We start from the raw sequence: 20,292 nt of genomic DNA on the forward strand, positions 1-20,292 counted from the left end.
TATGTAATGAAAACTAATTTGTATGCTTCAAAAAAATTGGATGAAAAAAGAACTGAGGTAAAATGAAAACCAACATCTAGATGCAAGCGATGGGTTGATGTTTCAATAGCCTGAGATGAAGCGGTTCATTGCCATAGTTATTAATATGGGAATGATCCGGAAACAAAATGTAAAAGATTATTGGGCAACCCTTAGCAACGCAATAACATTCCCTGGTTTGGACAGACAATGTCTTACAATCGTTTTTTGTCTCATTTCGTCATTTCTCCATCTGACTTCGGCAAACACTCTAAAAAAGGGAGAACCAGGGTACGACCCCTGGGTCAAGGTTCGAGAGTTCATGGACTCAATTAATCATGCCTTCAAAACATATTTTGTTCCCTATCAAAACCTATCGATAAGATTGAAAGTATGATAGGTATGAAAAATCGATCGGTATTCATACAGTACATGCCAAATAAAAGACACGCCAGATTTGGGATTAAAAAATTTGAAATATGTGACAGTGAGACTGGATATATCTTGCACACGGCATTATATAGTGGTAAAGGACTTTCTCCAAGACGGCAATGATCCATTTACTTTACTCAGAAAGTTATAATGGAATTAATGACACAAACAAGGCTTCTAAACAAATTTTACCACCTCTTCACAGACAATTTTTATACAAAGCTTCCACTCGCTGAAATCCTTGTTTGAGAAGGACACTTACCTTACTGGAACTGTGAATAAGAGGACCAAAGGATTTGTCAAAGAGTGTCTTGTCAACTAAATTTAGGTGAACAACAGAGTGATTTTATTTTAGAAGAGGGCCTGTGTTAGCAGTAGGGTACAAACAAAAAATAACCCTGAAAACCAGTATACCTTTTGTCAAACAGCTTGTCATGCCCAAGATCTACGAGTTCAAAGCAAAAAAAGTCACCATGAGAGGCTGTAAAGCCATACATGATACAGCAATATAATTTATACATGGGTGGAGTGGACATGAAAGATAAATCCATCTATCACATATCATGCTCGCGGACCCACCACTTCGCTATTGGAAAAAAATTTTTTATAATCTCCTTGACATGGCAATTTTCGACTCCTTCATCTTATATTCAAAAAATACAGACAAGCCTATGCCCAGAAGAAAATTTGTGATGGTTCTAATTGATGAACTCACAAGAACAGCACCAGAAGAAGTAGCCCCTCAGCCTGCTCCAACATCAGTAGAACAGCACTGGCACACACTACCAGGGAACAATCAAAGGGTATGTCCTGTTTGTAAAAAACGCATGCTATTGGTGGTGTGAAGCATGCAATTGTGGGGTTCATCCCAAGTGCTTTCAGCAAAATGAAGCACTTCAGAAGGTCCCTTACAGGGATAAAAAGGCAGCACCCAGATGGACAAGACGACAATGAATAAAAAACTGTGAACAGTTTTTTTTTTGTATATAATGTAAATAATAAGTGTTTTTTTCGTGTGTGTGTGTGTGTGTGTGTGTGTGTGTGTGTGTGTGTGTGTGTTATAGTTTTGTGTTGTAAAAAACTCGTTTCTTCATCTAATCTACAAACTACTTCAAAAAAGGTAAATAACAAAAGCATTTAACTGCATTGAAAATAATTTTTATTGTTGTGCTACTTAGCAACACCAAAATAGGCAAAAATTCAAATTTGTGCATATCTATGTAAGTTTGTATAACATTATGAATATATTCACAGAACCCTATAACCCTGTATATTTATGTGTTCATGACTAAATTTGGTATAATTTGGCCTATTATGAAAATTGTTCTAGAGGTAATATAACAATAACATGTGGATACTTTTATTATATTATAAAAATATTTTCTAAAATATTTTTTCCCTTTCATAGGCTGTTTGCAAAAAAAAATTTTTTTTAATTTTAATTTTTATATAATCATATTCTGTAAGTCTTTACGAGAAAAATGATGTATAATACTCTATATTTAAACCATTCTTAAGATTTTTTATGAATTAATGCAAAAAAAGACTGCAAAACCTATAAAAAAGGTGGACGTTTAGGGAAATATGATGGACGCTCGAGGGTTAAGTAGTAAATCAAGATGAGCTCCTCTTCTACCACAGGCTAACATTATAAGAATGTTCATATCTTTGTCATATTCTTTTCGTCAGTTCTTAGATACTTTATACCATAACTTTATTTGTTTAAATATCTTTTTTAAACTGTAATAAATCAGAAATCCAGTACTTTTCATTTTTTATTAATTACATCTTAATTTTTTAAAGTTTTCCAAATGTTGGTCATCTTGTCTTTGAATGTACACTAAAATGTCTTGTAAGAGAATTCTGAATCAGGCAACCACAAGGTTCATGTTTAAAAAGTAAATACGACAAATAACATTAAAATATATACAATGAAGTTATAACAAATGTACAACGTGGCCGCGTTATAAGTTTATAAAGGCCAGCCAACAGGCAAAAAGAAGAAAAAAAAGAGAATTCGATTTCTTTAAAATTACGCTGGTGGCTATATGGCCGGCTAACCGTCTGTAGATTAGACAGACGGGCGATGAGTGGTGACGTCGACCGTGACGTAACGAAAGGGCAGCCATAACTGTCCACATTAACACCAGTGCCTTAGAAATATAAAAAACACAATTTGTAGACTATTTTAATTAATTGTATATTATGCATTGGTAATGTAATAAAAGTGTGCGCTTAAATAAATTAAAAAGAAGAAATATGCAACTAAAAATTAACTATGTACCAGAATCTACTCTTCGTAGTTTATTAAGATATAGGTTTGTTTTTCTCGCAATTTTACTGGAATGTTTCAATTAATAGTCATTAAGAGAAATCATAATTAATTAATAAATAATTTTTGTCATATTAAATATGTATGTTATTTAATAGCATAAAATAACTGGAACATAATTTGTTTTATTTTACTAATAACACTCAAATGGTTATGATTTCATTGTATTATTGTATGTAAGTGGTAAGAGGGAAATTAGTCTCTCGTCTTGAGATATTTAAAAATTAATTCTTCCATTTACCGATTAAAATAGTTTTTATTATTAATCACTTAAGTATTATCGGACTTTATCAGGACAGTAGGTTCTTATAGAAGGGATATTGGTACAGTTTAAAGTATATAGCAAAAACCTCGAATCACTTATTCTTAATTGAATATGGTCCGTATTTTCTTTATTATTGATAAAAGTTTTCAACTGGTCAAAAGAACTAAACTTTCTACAACCCGCCATATTAATAACAATGCACAGTGCTAGAGCTACTTCAAAACCTTTGGCGTCAAGTCTGTGACGTCATAGTCGTTCCCGTCCCTTTGAAACTAAGACCGGTGACCGGGCATATAGCCACTACCGTTAAAAATTATGTTTAGCCTTTCAAACAAAGTAGATTTTGAAACAATAATAACACTTAATCGACATTTAATTTTCAGTAACCGGACTTACCGGTTCTATATTAGAAAAAACACATCCTTCCTTGGAAAAGAAGCGTTGCCAAAGCTTTACTGAATATGAGTCATGTCTGTGGCTGTTGCATGATTGCACCATCTGACATAACCTAAACTTATATAGAACCTAAGCTAACCCAGCTTTTCGGCGCACTTCTGGTGAAAGAGGCAAGGACTGAAGGTACGAGTCCGCGCACGCCTTGTCCATCCGATTGCAACATCCCATCGGATATCACCAATACAATCCAACGCCGGCATTTCAGAAGAGTGTGCACGTGTTAACTGTCATTAGTGGTTTCATAACTTTTCGTTTACTTTTGTTTGTTATAATTCCGTGTGTAAACATATCTGTGTGAGTAAACTTTACAATGGCTACTAGAGTTCAGTTCGAAAATAATAACGAAGTTGGAGTATTCAGCTTGTTGACAAATTCTTACTGTATGGTCGCTATTGGTGGCTCAGAAAACTTCTACAGGTAAATTTATTTTTATTGGCCTATAAACAAACTTAGTACATGACAGTCATGGCAAGGGTACTAGAATAAGTATTAATTGTTGTTTAAAAACACTTAGTCACATTTCTCAAATTTTGTGATTAGCCCTATTTAGGATGGATTCCTACAAAAGAGAATATCTCTAAATACTACCTTAGACATACAATTTAATGTAATATCAAGCAAACATTTCTAAAATCATCTAACTGTAACTGTCAAAAATATTATAGTAAAGCCTCTCTTTAACTGCCTTTTATACATGTGGTTCTTGGACCTGTCAACTATCCCATGGTTATCTAGCCTTGTGGTGGGATCTAAATAGGTCTATTATTTTTTCCACCATTAAATAAATTCATGGTTAGAACTGTGATTCTCTAGACCATGTAAATGATTTTCAACAGATCCTAACCTTAACTGAAACAATGAAAGATCTGGTACTTGATAAGCAGTTAGCAGTACTCAGGGGTAGGGTACGATAAGCGGACCCGGTTTTTATATCTAAATTGGCAAACTTAATCATAACCAATTAATCGATACTGATTTATTATTTAAACTATTAACTTAATTTCAATTTTACATAAGTAATTTTGATGATTAAAAATGGTAGTCAATTTTAGAAAATTACACGACATTGCTTTGAAAGATGATAGACATGTTTTTCTGGGCTTCAACATGTTGGACTCATACAGAAAAACCCATTATGTGAAATTTGTGGGAAAGAAAACAACTGTAACTGTGAGAGGAGCAAATATGGTCGCCTTCAGTTTTTCTAATTTTTGTTATAATAATTTGTTTGATCACTGTAAATATTAAATTCATATTTTAATTTAAAACATATGATTGTTATTGAAGACTATAGATACTTTTATATTGATTGATAGTCTAAGGATTTGAGATGCGAGTATTGAAAAAAAATATATATATGTATATTGGAAAAACCGGGTCCGCCTATCGTACCTTACCCCCGGAATTATTAATAATCAGTAGCCTAATCATCTCAGTTCAAGATGTGTTTGCTATTGTTTCAAATGGATATAAAATGGGTTTTTATTAGATTTAATTATGAATGAATTGGGCTCGTTTTTGAAAAGTACAAGCGTGAATTTTTGTAGTTCAAATTCAAAAGGATGAAATGGCCTCTAGCAATTTGCGTTAACATAATGCCTCATTTACTGTTAACATGAATAGGTTAAAAAATAGATTAGTATAATATTTTATTTTATTCGAAAAACAATCTTTGATTGAACTAAAACATTCATGTCAGTTTTATTATGGTCTCCATTTTTTGTTTAAATACCACATTTTTGTTAATATTCAAGAAGTTGCTTAATTAATATTACCTATCAAATTAAGTTTCTAGGTACAGTAAGCTTCTGTCTTAGGACTGGCTTCTGAAGAAAAGGACAAAGACCACTTCTTGAAATGAATTGAATGTTTGAGATTTTTTTTAAATTCAATGATGGAGAAGAGTAATTCTTCTTGAAGTATTGTTTACCAATCTGATTACAGTAATTTCTCAGAAGGGTTCACACTTCTGATGGTCGAACACACCTTCCAGTTGAACATACATTGGGTACAGCAAAACTTGATGTGTCACGTTTGCACAAATCAATGGATTTTCAGGAGCAACACATCACTAATCATAAATGTTGAGATAGATGGGTTAAAGGGTGGATGGATAGGTCTAGTCTACTTTGGAGGATGACGGAATGGGTGGAGCTCCCTTAGTTTTTAAAACCTGTTGGTGGACTAAACATAACAGAGTATCTTCTTTTACCCACTTTGACTGGAAAGCGCTTTGACCAGGGCATAAAACCATCACATTATTAAAAAGAACAGACTTAATGTGACTTATTTTGAAAATGACATGTCATTATGATCAGTTCTTGTTTTTTTGCCTCCCAATAAAGAGTAATGTCAGCAAGATGGAGTCGACTCTGTCCCTATCTACTATTTGTTATTACACAATAATAGGTTTAGATTAGGTTATCATAAATATGTTGATAGTAGTAACAAAGTTAAAGGTAACCTTTACGACCACTCACATGATCTGATTTTGGGATGATTCGTTTTCTAGCCAGAAATGCAGGGTGGAGGGAAGTGCCTCTGAAGCCTGCACTTGCACTGATGGCAAGGGCATTTCTGATCAGAACCTTCCCAACTTAAGATCACGCTCCAGATCGTTCAACTTTTCCGATCCGATGTTGGTTCATGTTGGTCGATCATGCATGTGATCAGAGATCAGGAAAGTACCTTTTGAAATGCCCCTGGCCATCAGTATGGGCTTCAGCACCACCCCTTATTTCTAACAAAAAAAAAACAAAATTAAAGCTCAAATCACCTGAGTGCCTGTTACCTTTTTATATGTATAATACTTATGTATTACCTACTTATATGGCCTAATAACAAATAATAGATAAGGACAGAGTCACCTGCTTTCTGCCGACATCGCTTTCTTTTCGGAGACATAAAAACAAGAATTGATTATCACAATGACATAGTAAGTAAAATAAAGTCCGTTATTTCTAATAATGTAGTTTTTTAGGTCTCTGGTAAGAAAAACTTCAAAACTCGTGGCCTCTGAGTAATACATAAGTAGGCTACCAGTATCACTTTCTTCAAAGGACATGGAGATATAAAGCCTACTTAACTGTCCCTACTCATGAGATATTGACAGGAGGTGGTCCATACATCCAACCTTACTCATCCTAATAATCCTGTCAATCTGCTAGCAAAAGCAAAAGTTTTATTAGACTGTGTGTAATTAGGGGTTCCCTCAGCTTCTTATCCTAAGTGACTAAAAACCCGAGTAATGCAATTTGTATTAATTTTGTTACTGTAAATATAATGAATTAGACTACATAAGCTGGTAGCTTAATTTTAGCATTATAATAAATTCATTTTGTAGATTTTACTGGCCAGTAATATATAAATAAAAGATAGATTGATGTTTTTTAGTAACTTATGGTAATTGTGTTGTGTTCAAAGTGTTTTTGAGGCTGAGTTGGGAGAAACTATACCAGTAAATACACGCATCAGTTGCTGAATGTCGCATTATTGGCAGATTATGTGTTGGTAAGTTTTGGTATCGCTTTTTCAACAAACAAATATTGTTTTAAGGTAATAGTGTTCTTTATATAGGCCTACTAGCATGAATGAAAAAACTGGAATGCTTAATCATTTTTTCATTTTTTTCTTTTATTAATCTGCTATATCACAGTACCTTATAATAGCAAGCTACTTTTTTTATGAGCTACCACTTTAGATTAAAACATTTGTTTTTCAATTATGCCAAGTTTTTTGTTTTTAAATAATATGACAGAACCTTAACCAATAATAGTTTATATATTTACTTGAAAAGTACATATTTATTATATAATTGACAAATCGTTCAAAATAAGGATCAACTTGATTTGCCAAAATCTAAAATTGATTACTAAAATACGCCTTTAGGCTTAAAGGCATAGAGCTGGTTATTTGTTTTGTTCTTAAAACGAATTGGTCTTCTGTCACTGACCTTGTTGTGGTTGTTTTATAAAACTATTTTGCTGTCTTGCTCTTCAAGACATAAGTGATGTTACAAAACCGATATGAGGCGCATACTTTGTTAAGATTCGTATTATTTCTCCCCATTGCATTGTATTATTTACATTTATCTGTATGCTAATGATTGCAATATTATATTTTGAAAATATTCATACCCACACACTCAAAACCATTATACAATGTTTTCAATTACAATAATTATGGAATAAGTTGACAGATTTTAAAACAAATGATCTCCAGATGTACTAAACAGTCAATGATAAAAACATAGTAAGGATAATAAATAGGAATTACATTGTAGTACTAAAAATATAAACTCTTAATTAATTATGAATAATATAAATCTTTTTACATCAATATAACACAAAAACATTGTAATACTTAACTTCAAAATGAATACACCACAAATGCAAATGCAAAACACACACACACACACACACACACGCACAGGTGTATTGAAATAAGCAAATATAATCAATACTTCTACATATGTAACAGAAATTTATCACAATATATAAATTTAGTTAGAAAAATGTACATTACATTAGTTGTTAAAAAAATATATATCATCTTAGGTGAATTAGAAAATGCCATTTTTGCTTCTATTGATTCAAGAAAAGGCTAGAAGTTGATTGACCATAATTAACTTGGTTGGTGAGGTCGGTAGAGTACGAATAACTAATTAAGTTTCCCATTAATAAGAACTTATTAGAAAACATATTTATGAATGCATCATTTGAAAAATGTTCATGCAGCATATTGTTTTAAGCATTTTACTAGTGAGCAATACACCCAGCCTATTTTCCTCAGTACCACTTTTGTATTATTAAATGCATAATGCAATAATTTACTAATAATATTTATTTACAAAAACATTTTTCAGCAACATCTGCATCAAACGTTAAACTATTTAAAATTTTAATAAACCTACTAAATAAACAAAATAACTTCATGCACTGCATTTTAAACTAAAAAATATACAGTGTTACAATATAATACTCTGTTCACCAATTTGTTATTCTACATTTTTCTCGTGATTACCAATAAGTCCAATGTTAAAATGTTATGATTATTAAACATTAAGTATTTTAACAAGCTAGATTAAAAGTTGCTCTATTCAGTTTTAAGTTTTAATTTATAGGTTTAAAAATCTTACATTTCAGCAATAGTATAAATGAGAAGAATAAATGTAATTAAATGTTTTAGTATGCTAGTGTTAGTTGTAACTTGCTTCATGAGTTTTTTTTTAGAGATTATAGTTGTACATGTGAACATGATTATAAGATTAAGTTATGGATAATGCATCTTTTTTTACTATGTATAGATTTAAACTTATAATATCTGAACCGGTTTCCTACAGGTAACCGTCACGGACTACTAGTCCCAAACACAACTACAGACACGGAGCTCCAACACATCCGCAACTCGCTGCCTGACACTGTGCGGATACAGAGGGTTGAGGAGAGGTTGTCTGCGCTCGGCAATGTAATCTCTTGCAACGATTATGTAGCTCTCGTTCATCCTGACCTGGATAAGGTAGGTTGCTTACACATATTGTAATCCTGGACCAATATCTTCAGGTTTTCACTTATATTGATCCGCTCTGGGAGTGCCATTGGCTAAGTGGTCTAGACGTTGAATTTTTAGTCTGAGTTTGAGTTAGCGCAGGTTTGAATCCTGTTGTTGACCCTTGCACTTGTTATCAGTACAACACTCTCCCTTATTCCGTTTGATAAGATCCTCGCACAGGCCAGTGGCCCATGAGGACGGGCAGAATAAGGCATAGAAGGGGATCGGGAATCAATACATTGTAAATAGTATCATTCAAGTAACATCTATTTTATGCCATTGAACGAAAAGTTGTTGTCTATGAGAAGAGTTATAAAACCTGAATTTGCTTGTGAGCAAAAGCTGAAGGTTTTAGAACTGTCTCAGTCTTGTATAAGTACCAGCCATTCATTGGAATATAACACAACATATGTTACAGTAACTAATAGACGATCTTAAAAATCTCAAGTAAAATGTGGTTTTCAATTTAATATTTATAATTTTATGTGGATTGTCATTATTACGTACCTATAATATTTGTTTGTAGAAATTTCTCTAAAATTTAACAAACAATTTGGATATGTTTTAATCTATGGTGAATTAATTTTATAATTTTTAGGAGACAGAAGAAATACTGGCAGATGTATTGAAAGTTGAAGTATTTCGTCAAACAGTAGCCAGCAATGTACTCGTGGGCTCGTACTGCGTATTGTCTAACCAAGGAGGGCTGGTACACCCCCAGACTTCTGCACAGGACCAAGACGAGCTTTCCTCCCTCCTACAAGTTCCTCTGGTGGTAAGTAACCTGTAACAATGTCCTTTTGGGTTTGTCCTATGTATTGTCTAACCAGGGAGGGCTGGTACATCCCCAGACTTATGCACTGGACCAGAATGAGATTTCCTCCCTCGTACTACTGGTAAATAATTGTAACAATGTCTGTGGAATAAACAATACCTATTTATTTAATGGTAGCTTATTCTCTTGCCAAGAATGGATACCTATGTGCATAATCAAACCTCAATAAATGTGGTGAATAATTTGTAAATAACGAAATGGGAAATGAGGCATGATTAAAAAATAAATATAATATTTTTGAAATTTATTATTGACAGTTGATAATATAAAACAATTATAGATATTTTCTGAAACTTAATGTTAAGAGCCAGTTGCAGTGAAATGATTTTGGGTGTTTTCTCTTAAGAACATTGTTAACCCTTGTGCGGTTTTACACCCTTATTTTTATCACAGTGTTTAATATGTATCCAAATGCTTTTTAATTTTTTTCATAAAGCGTATACTATTTGAATATTTAAATGAATAAGTACAACAAAGTTTGTGGTTTTATTCTGAATGAACCATAAATTAGGTACACAAACAAAAACAATATAAAAAATAATTTGGATGTGTATTAATTATATTTTTAAGATGAGACATCTGCCATAACTCTGCAACTAAAAATAAAGGCGTGAAATTAAAAAAATTTCCTATGGAGAAATCTCTTCCTTCATAGGAATTTATTCTCTTCTTTCTTGGCCTTGAAGAAAGGGCCATGAGGCCCTAACTTTGCCTGTTTAAATAAACGAATTTTCATTTCATTTTTCATTTTTTCCTTTTACTACAGCTAGCAGGCAAGAAGGTCTACAGATGTATAAATATGGATGAACATACTATAGTTAATCTTAACATAACAGAAAAGGCAAGGGCAGATAAAACAAAAATTATATACATTGAAGAAGTGTCATTCATTTTTCCTGTTGGTTCAAGATTCTACACTATACTGTGCCGTGGAACTTCCGGCTAAGTTTACTCGTACTGTGGCACATATACTGTATTGTGTAGATCTATTTAGTTTTTCTCCTCTTCTTGGTGTTGGTTTTCAGGTATGTTTTTAGCATATGAATGTTTGTTAAGTTCATTGCTAACTTAAAAACAAATATAATTTTCAACAAAACTTGTATCATAAGATGGACTTATAACTATGTATCTGTACCACAGGCCGGCACAGTGAACCGAGGGTCAGATGTGGTCGCTTCGGGGATGGTGGTCAACGATTGGTGTGCATTCTGTGGTATGGACACCACCTCCACCGAGATCTCAGTCATCGAAAGTGTCTTTAAACTTAACGAGGCTCAGCCCTCTGCCATTACCACCACGATGAGGTCTTCACTCATCGACAGGTTAGTGTTGCCGTCTTTGACTACTCCATCTTTATCTCCTAGTGTAAACGTTCAATTTTTAATATTATGTCATATGATATGTAGTGATTCCATTAGTGTTTTCACAATGTGGTTTCATACAAAATATTCTCATTGTTACAAAACATATAAATCACGTTTTGCAAGCAATGTACTTACTTCTGTAAACAAAATTAGACTGTGTCAATTGCTCGCATGGTTTCACTTACCAACAATTTCTGCATAACTATACTGAACATTACCTCCAGACACCAAAAACAGTCCCTGCTCAAAATGTTTATGTATACTTATTTATACTGTATAACACGGCTTATGGAAACAAAAAAATTCTAAAACACCCCAAACAGGGTAGTTCATTTTATAAACGTTTTGGCTAATTTCATTGACTAGCTTGGTATGCTATTTTGTTCCATATGGTTACTGTTTAACCCTAGAAGTGTGTCCATGTTACCAAAGATAAAACGTCAGTCCATTTTTGACGTGTTGCAAGGGTTTTTAAAAAAATTCGTAAAAAATACTTTATATTAAGAAAACATATATTGTTATATATTGTTTTTCTTCTCAGAAGTTGTACTATTTGAAATAGGAATAAATATTTTGATATTCTTTGGTTTAGTATATATTTTCATGAAAATAATGAGATATTGCAAAAAGTTTTATATGCAAATTTCAAGTTTGGACCTCTGTAAGGTATTGAAATATTACAGTAAGGTCAAAATGTTAAATGTATAAAATGTAGAGAATTATATGTTAAATTAGAAAATATATTAAAAATTTCTATTAAACAAAAATTGTAATTTTGCCATTTGTTTTTTAAAAAAGCGAAAATTTACAAAAATGTACAAGGGTTTGGGCTTTTCATTTTTTTACCTCCAAATGTGACTATATATTTATATGAAAAACAGTTTTCTATTGTAAATTATACATGCTATTTGAAAACACTAAAAGTAAACAACAAAAAAATAAACTATTATTTTATTATAAGCTTACAAAAAAAATCTTTTGAAAAATGAAAATATTTTGCAACAAAATTCAGAAACAAGCTAAAAATGTTCACTTATACTTTATATTTATGTAATTTTAGAATATACCCTTAGTACGTATGTTTGTTTAGCTAAAATAAAATATAAGATATGTTCAAATACTTTGAGAAGGAACTGAGTTATGACATTTTTTGTTAACAGTCACACGTTGAAGAATTTACTCATAAAAAATAATCTGGTTTGCAATGTAAAAGAAAATATGAAAACATTTTTTAAATTTTTTTACTTGTTATATTATGTTAGCACATAATGTTTGAAAGAAATACACTCAATAATTTTTGAAATTGAGTAAAAAATAATTGTTGTGCGTCAAATTTTGTAAAACTTTGCACTGTAAAATTTTTGACAATATATAAACAATAGATATTATAGTTCAAAATAACATTGTTTTATAATGTTTTTGTCATTTCGTATGCATTTATGCAGTTGAGTATTTCAACCTGAAAAAATAGAGACCTAAATTATGAAAATCGGTAAAAAAAATAAGCTCGTGGTGAAATAAAATGGTCAACAATGGCCGACAGGGATGGGTTGGGTTGGTCTTGATGCGATGCCGTGATTCATCTCTTTCGTTTCGCACTGCCGGAAACCTACTGAACTAAATTTACCGTTGAAAGATTGTACCGGTAGATCGTTTCTTTCACTTTACACTGTTTTTTTTTTTATTTTCTTTATTGACAATAAATAACTGTGTGAATGTTATTATACTAACCAGCATAAAATATGCTGGTTTACAACTTTTTAGAATATTCATAGTAAATCAACTATTCGATCCAATGACTTTCTGTTTGCACTGGAAGAAAGAATATTTCATTCCGCGTCTATTGACATATGGCAGCACTGTTTGCAGGCAATACGTAACTTGCTGTGATTGGTTTAAAATAACGTATTTCTTTGACCCGGCCATCCGCGAAATTCAACTCAAATGATGACTTCTTCAGAAAACATTTCACCACGACCGTAATATGATATAATATGATACCAATAACATGGTGATTGTTTGAAGATAAATAATTATTTTTAATGAAAAACTGAACCGACATACAATATGCTGGTTCCACACTTCTAGGGTTAAACTGTATAAAACTCCAAAATCCGTTACTCATGAACTTTGAGTAAAATGTATAACTGTTCTGGAATGCCTATAATATATTCTAAACATTTTGTAATAAATGTTTTGTTGTATCCCAAATATTTTTCAAAATATTGAGTACATGTGTAAATCCCATGAGAAAAGTTTTTATAATATTTCAGTTTTTCATATAATCTACCTAGTTCTTTCAACTGAATTGGAATAATTATTATAAATTTTGTTTTGACACAGGAGTTTTACTCTACTGAGTTACCACCAAAAAATATTTTTACAATTATTAGGATACCTTGTTCTTTATATTAATGAAAAGTCTTATTAAAGTGATCAGAATCAATAAAATAAATATATCCATGTTTAGCAAACATTGGCAATTTTGTAAATTATTCACAAAATCTCTTATTCGTTGGAATTACTTTGCAGATTATTGAAAATTTAGTTGTCTAATTTGTCTTACGAACTATATAGAGTCATATATAGAAATATCTGTTTTAGTGTCGTTAAAATAGCTCAAGTATGTATATTAATTATGCTTTAGTTTTTTCTCTTAATTCGAAAAAAAACTGGACTTTAGCATTTAAGCCAGAAACCAACTTGTCTTTTTTTTCGGATATTAGTTCCAAGAAATTGGAAATTAGCACTAAAAGAGTTAACAGCTTTTCGTAGGACTTATTTAAGTACTGCTTATTCAGTTTTGAGGTGTGTTACAAAAGTAAAAAATGGAATCGTTAAAGTCTAATTCACATTATTTGTCTCAACATTTTTAAGACTTGTCTGTTCTGGTTTTACAGCATTGCGTGAGAAGCCATTTCCACTCGTGTACAAGATATTCCTTCTCCTAAGTGCAGATTATATGGGAGCGGCTTTATAATTGAATAAAGTGTAAGTAGAAATAGATCACTATGTTGTTGATGTTAACATTAAATGAACATTTTACTTTCTTTATTAAAAATTCTTGTTATTTCTCACTACCTGTTCAAAGTTATCTGAAATGTGTGAAACATCATTTGCGCCAAGCTTTGTTCCCACTTTGTAGGCATGAGTCTTAAAAAATGGATTGTTTTTACAGATCTGTACACAATATACATGAGATTGATTTAAGTACTAATATTTGTTTTAAGACATTTTTATTGAGGCTATTTGCATTCAACTCACTTAGCTAGTTAAAAACGTGGAGTCAAATTATACTTATAAATATGTATATTATATTCAAATTTTATACAATGATGAATCAAATATTAACTGGACTTTTCTATTAGAATATTTATGGGTAGAGTAAATACAATTTAGAACATCTTATTTTTCTACATAATCTGTTTTAGACACATTTTCCTCCATTGAATCGGAAATTTTGTAATGCCATCATTAAAGTATGAAGCTGGTAGCATTTTTAACCAATTGCGCACAAATGTTTTCACCTGTTCGTCATCAAATTACTATAAGCTAAAGTTAATTTATAGAGACTGAACACCAGGAATTAAAAAGGAAAGAGATATTGTAAATGAGTTTGGTATACCAGCGAATACTCTCTCGACTATATTGAAAAATAGAGTAGATAATACAAATGCCATTTTAACCCTTTCCGAGCTAATGATGTTACTAGACGTCATGCCTAAACTAGCGCTAAAAGCCAACGACGTCCACTGACGCAAAATCAATTTTTTTTGTTTAATATTATTTAAAAGCATTTCTGGGTATCAAGCTTAGTAAAAACTGTTAAACAAGGGACAACCGTTCGTGTCTATTTTGAAGGTCACGGCTCTTGTTTGATCGACAAAATAGCGGGCGGCCGGATGTTCATAGTCTCCCGCAGAGCCAACGACGTCTACTGACGCGCGCTCAGTCTGCCTGTAGCCTCCGTGAGGTTAGATGTTTATTCGCCCTTCCATTTTCGATCTGCGTATTTATCTTTTCAATTTTGATGTTAATCAATATTTTTAAGCAATGTACAGTGTAGTTTATGTATTATTATCGTGATGTAGGGCTTTATTGTCAAGTTTTTTTTTGTAGTTTCATTGCTTTTATTTAATTTGTATATATTCATTTTTACTATATTCTTTTTTTTTTTCTCTAAATCAAAATTACTATAATGCTTGTTTTTTGTAAAATATTACAATAATTGTGTTCAACTATTGTTAATTTTATATATGAACACATAGAATGTCAAAATTAAATTTTTTCAGTGAAATTATGATTTTACCATTTTTTGGCTGTAAACTAAAAATAAAGAGTGAAAAAAATGTATTTTGTCGTTTTTTTACCTCTCATGTTATAAGAATTATAAAAAAAAAATTGGTTTTGGTATGTGGGAATTTTTTATTTTTAAGGTGTATGGCTCTTAGGAGTAGTTTTGGTTATTTATTTGTGGCTCGCTAAGGGTTAACAGACAGCACTGAGACCATTCTTGATTGGTGCAGTGCCAACAAACTTAATATAAATGTTCAAAAAACATAAGATCTTACTTTAAGTCTTTCAAATCAAGAGGACTGTGATCCTCCTCTCAAGTTTCTTGGCATATATTTGCAGAGTGGTTTAAAATGTCAACATAGTATCTATTATGTGGCAACAAAGATTTCAAAAGGCATATTCTTGATAACAGTGGCGTAGCGACAGAGGAGCGAGTGGAGCGACCGCTCCAGGGCGGGGGTGACAGGGGGCTGTTCCGAGTAGGCGAAAAATAACAGGAGGTCCCGGAAGCGCGCCCCTCCCAAGCTCGGAGCAAATCATAAAAAAAAACAATCACATGCCACTAGTGGGAAGAGAGACAAAGAGAGACAAGAATTCGAGTAAATGATATATAATTAATGAGGTGGCAACATTTCCATGTAAAATACAATTATGCAGCACCACGGTGCACCGCGTAACTTAAAAAACTAAATAACAACAATAAATATAATTCCAATAATGACAATAACATAATAAATAAATAATATAATAATAACACAATAAATAGAAATTTGGTTTATAAATAACATATATCAGGTACGGCATGTAGGAAAATTATCTTTAACAGGTAAGTGTTATGAACTGAGGGGAGGGAAAAGGTTGTAGAATTTCTAGGCCCACTATTTTTAAAAAGTAATTTGGTTTCAGGTTTGTAGCCAAAAAATAAAAAAAAATATTTAAAGCCGATTTTCGAAGGAGGCGGGGGCTTAGTTGCCTCCACGAATCCGAATTAAAGATGAAATCCTCCCCTTCAGTTCATGTAACTAAACTAAATACACACTACTCTTAACACTGGCCCTCCTCCAGATCTAATATCTGGCAGCGCTCGCTGCACCCCAATCCTCGCAAGTTCAGTATTATAAAAGTAAAAAAACATTTTGGATCCAACCTTGTTCCAGATGAAATGAATATGAGCACATGCACTCCGGTTGGATGCCGGTACAGGAGCACTGGCAGGGCGCGGGGCATTCAGTTTTGGTTTCAGTGGTTTCATTGGGCAGACTCGCCGCACCAGTCCCGCTGACGACACTCACGGGGACCCTAATGAATCCCAACATAACCAGTATATATTTAGAAAAATGTTATTGTAACCTGAGAAATAATAAAAACTTAATTATGTTTGCCACAAAGTATATATATAAAATATTTAAATTTAACAATCAAAAATAACGATCTGTAACTAACAGTACCTTTTAAGTATTGAAAGACTGTTTCCTAAAAATAACTCAAGACACCAAGTATTTTAAGATACACTACTTGGTGACAATATTAAATATTACATAGGCTAGAACAGCCATACTAAATGATTAAGCGTGGTAACATTTACTGGTAACTATAATTCGCTGGATTTTAATCATTCTATTATAATATTATAATAATTTACATTTTATTATTAAATATTAATTGTAAGGTAGGCCTGATAATAATTATATAATTTACAAATAATAACAATACATTATTTCCCAAATAACAATAATTAAATAATAAAATCGAAATCATGAATGTTGCCACCCAATTTTGCACGCAACACAAAACACGAGGTAACAAAAATTTGCAAAGTCTGTACCGTCTCGCTTACACTAAAAAGACAAAGTGTGTACACGGAATAAATAATTTCCGTTCGCCGAACGGATCAGTAAGAAAGCGCTAGAGCAAAAATATAAAAAACTAAACTAGCATAGTAAATAAATTAACAAATTTTAGAATGTACGAAAGACAGGAACGAACACTTTGCGACACGAACACGTACACGAGGAACACAAGTTACAAAAATATATATAATTTACTTATAACTAATCTACGATAATATATGTCTGGGTGGGAGAGAAAAACCGCCAACTAAATAAGTTAAGAGAGTGCAAAAGAACATTTACCTGCCGAAAGTCGGAGAATTAGCCAGCCATGGAGAAACGTGAAGAACAGAGAACAGCCAGAACACAGTAAGCTTCTCCAAACGTGTCTCCGAACAGTCTGACCGCTCCGAACAGTAGCCGGTGCCGGTGCCGGTGCCGGAGAACAGCTGGTCAGTAGTCTAGTCAAGGTCAACCAGCTGACCTCAACCAATCAGTCCAACCAGGCAGAAAATCAATACTTGACGGAGTGACTCCCCCACCGACTGACAAGAGTGGCCGAGGTGGGAAAATAAAAGACAAAAAATAAATTGTCCAAACTGAGCCCCGGCTCAACCTCCCCCACTAAAAAGGGTGCAACCCCAAACAAAACCTCTCCCCCACTGAAAGAAGAACCAACAAGCTCTGGCACAGGAAACGGGAAGTCGAGAACCCTAACAGGAAACGAAGTCCTGAGCAGGAGGCAGACAAAAACACGATCCTCCTGAAATATTGAGAGGCGCCTCTCTTGGATAAAGAAGAAAACAGAAAGAGAGTAAAACGACACCACAGAGAAAACCAGGGGTGATCAGTCCCCGGACACCCCCGCAGCCGCACCAGTATCCAGAGCATGACCAGAGGTGTCACCACGGAAGGCCTTCAGATGAGAAACGTGGGCCCTCCGCCACAACCTCCCCGATACGGGATCAACTAACTCAGCAGTAACTGGGGAGAGAAAACGAAGAATCCGGTGTGGACCTGTCCACCGATAGCAAAGTTTGGCTGCCCGTTTATCAACGGCCGAACTGACCGGATGGGCCTTACAAAAGACAAGATCCCCCACCTGGAAGGGGTTAGCAATACGTCCCTTATTGAATTTTCTCCTCACCCTTTCCCTAGACTGTAGGAGCTTAACCCTGACTGCTTCCCAAGTGTCACTCACATTGGGAGTACCAGGTACTGGTAGAAGACTATCCAGACTCCAGAGATTAGACAAGGGATCAGAAGGAGGACGACTAAACATGACCTGAAAAGGCGTGGAATCATGACTCTCGTGAAGAGCAGAATTGAAGGCTAACTGAAGCCAGCTCAGATTTTCGTCCCAGGTAGTTTGTTTCTCAGCGTGATAAGCGATGAGGGCGGCTCTGAGATTGCGGTTGAACCGCTCAGCATGAGAAGGCTGGGGGTAGTAAGGAGATGTCGTAACATGTTTGATTCCATGCCCAAAACAGAAGCGATGAAACTCCCTCGACACGAATTGTGTGCCGTTGTCTGAGACGAAGGTGGCGGGCACTCCAAAATTCTGTAGAAGGCGGGACTTGAGTGCCTTGACGGTGAGCGACGCCGTGGCACTCCTAAGAGGAATCAACCAGCAAAACTTAGAGAAAGCATCCACAGCGACAAGCAGGGAGGTGTTCCCTGACTTGCTACGGGGAAAGGGCCCCACATAGTCAATGAACACTTTTTCAAGAGGCCGCTCCGCCACCTCGGAGGAAAGAAGTCCTAATTTGGTATTTTGTGCTGGTTTACTGACCGAGCAAAGATGACAAGCTCGTACTCTACCAGCAATGTCTCTGTCCATACTCTTCCAGATAAACTTATCTCTGATTTTAGCGATGGTCTTGTGGATCCCTAAATGACCGCCCACGGGAGAAACATGAAAATAGGAAAAGACCATCGGTATGAGGGCACTCGGCAGAACAATCTTGGGACCACCTCCGCGTCGGGCACGACAGCAGAGGACACCCTTGGACAAGAAGTAAGGAGAGTGGGCTTCTCCCTCCTGGAGCTCACCAATGATGTTTGACAACTCGGGGTCTTGAAGTTGGTGAGAGCCAAAACTCTCAAAGGCAGCAGGGAAATCCAACATCACAGTCCCACACAACGGTGCTTGAGAATCAACAGGATCGCTGGGTAGATGATACATTCTAGAAAGAGCATCGGCGACGACGTTTTGGGTGCCGCGAATGTGCTGCACCCTGAATTTAAAGGCCGCAATTTTGACAACCCAGCGACCAATCTTCCCGAGTTGTCGAGGATGGGCCAATAGCCAGGAAAGAGCCTGATTGTCAGTTTCCAGCAGAAATTCGGAATGCTCTAGGAACCTCCGAAACTTATCCATGCCGAAAACGACCGCCAGACACTCCAGCTCATAAATAGAAGATTTCTTTTCCTGAAGGGTCAAAGTCCTAGATGCAAAAGCTATAGGTTGCCGAGCGCCGTCGAATTCTTGAGAAAGCACAGCTCCTACAGCACAGGATGAGGAGTCAGTCTGCAAGATGAAGGGCCTACTAAAGTCCGGTATTCGCAGCACAGGAGGTTGGATAATGGCCTCCCTAAGCAGTTGAAAAGCACGTTCTTGATCTTCACCCCAAACGAACTTTGCGTCTTTCCTTCTTAAGGCGTTCAGAGGGGCGGCCACCTCGGCAAAGTCAGGAATAAACCTACGGTAGAAATTAACCATGCCGATGAATCTGGCAACACCCTTGGCATCCTTCGGAGGAGGGAAATCCCGAATGCCTTGGGTCCTGGCAGGGTCTATAGATACACCCCTAGACGACACGAGGTGACCGAGAAACGATATTTCAGACTGGGCGTAAGACACCTTCTCCGGATTGACAGTAAGGCCAGCCCTACCCAACCTAACCAAGACCTCC

At 34.5% G+C, this 20,292-nt stretch overlaps 1 protein-coding gene across 1 annotated transcript; it reads left to right on the forward strand.

Moving 5' to 3' along the window:
* The first annotated feature begins 3,513 nt into the window (after window positions 1-3,513).
* On the forward strand, window positions 3,514-14,313 carry LOC124371425 (eukaryotic translation initiation factor 6-like). Its single transcript, XM_046829757.1, is given in 7 exon segments — window positions 3,514-3,920; window positions 6,927-6,963; window positions 6,965-7,013; window positions 8,845-9,020; window positions 9,652-9,828; window positions 11,029-11,210; window positions 14,153-14,313. Coding segments are annotated over 7 exon segments (738 nt in total). The 5' UTR covers window positions 3,514-3,813; the 3' UTR covers window positions 14,163-14,313.
* The last annotated feature ends 5,979 nt before the right edge of the window (window positions 14,314-20,292 follow it).

Source organism: Homalodisca vitripennis, unplaced genomic scaffold (genome assembly GCF_021130785.1).
Source record: "Homalodisca vitripennis isolate AUS2020 unplaced genomic scaffold, UT_GWSS_2.1 ScUCBcl_1419;HRSCAF=5010, whole genome shotgun sequence".
In the NCBI taxonomy this organism is placed as follows: domain Eukaryota; kingdom Metazoa; phylum Arthropoda; class Insecta; order Hemiptera; family Cicadellidae; genus Homalodisca; species Homalodisca vitripennis.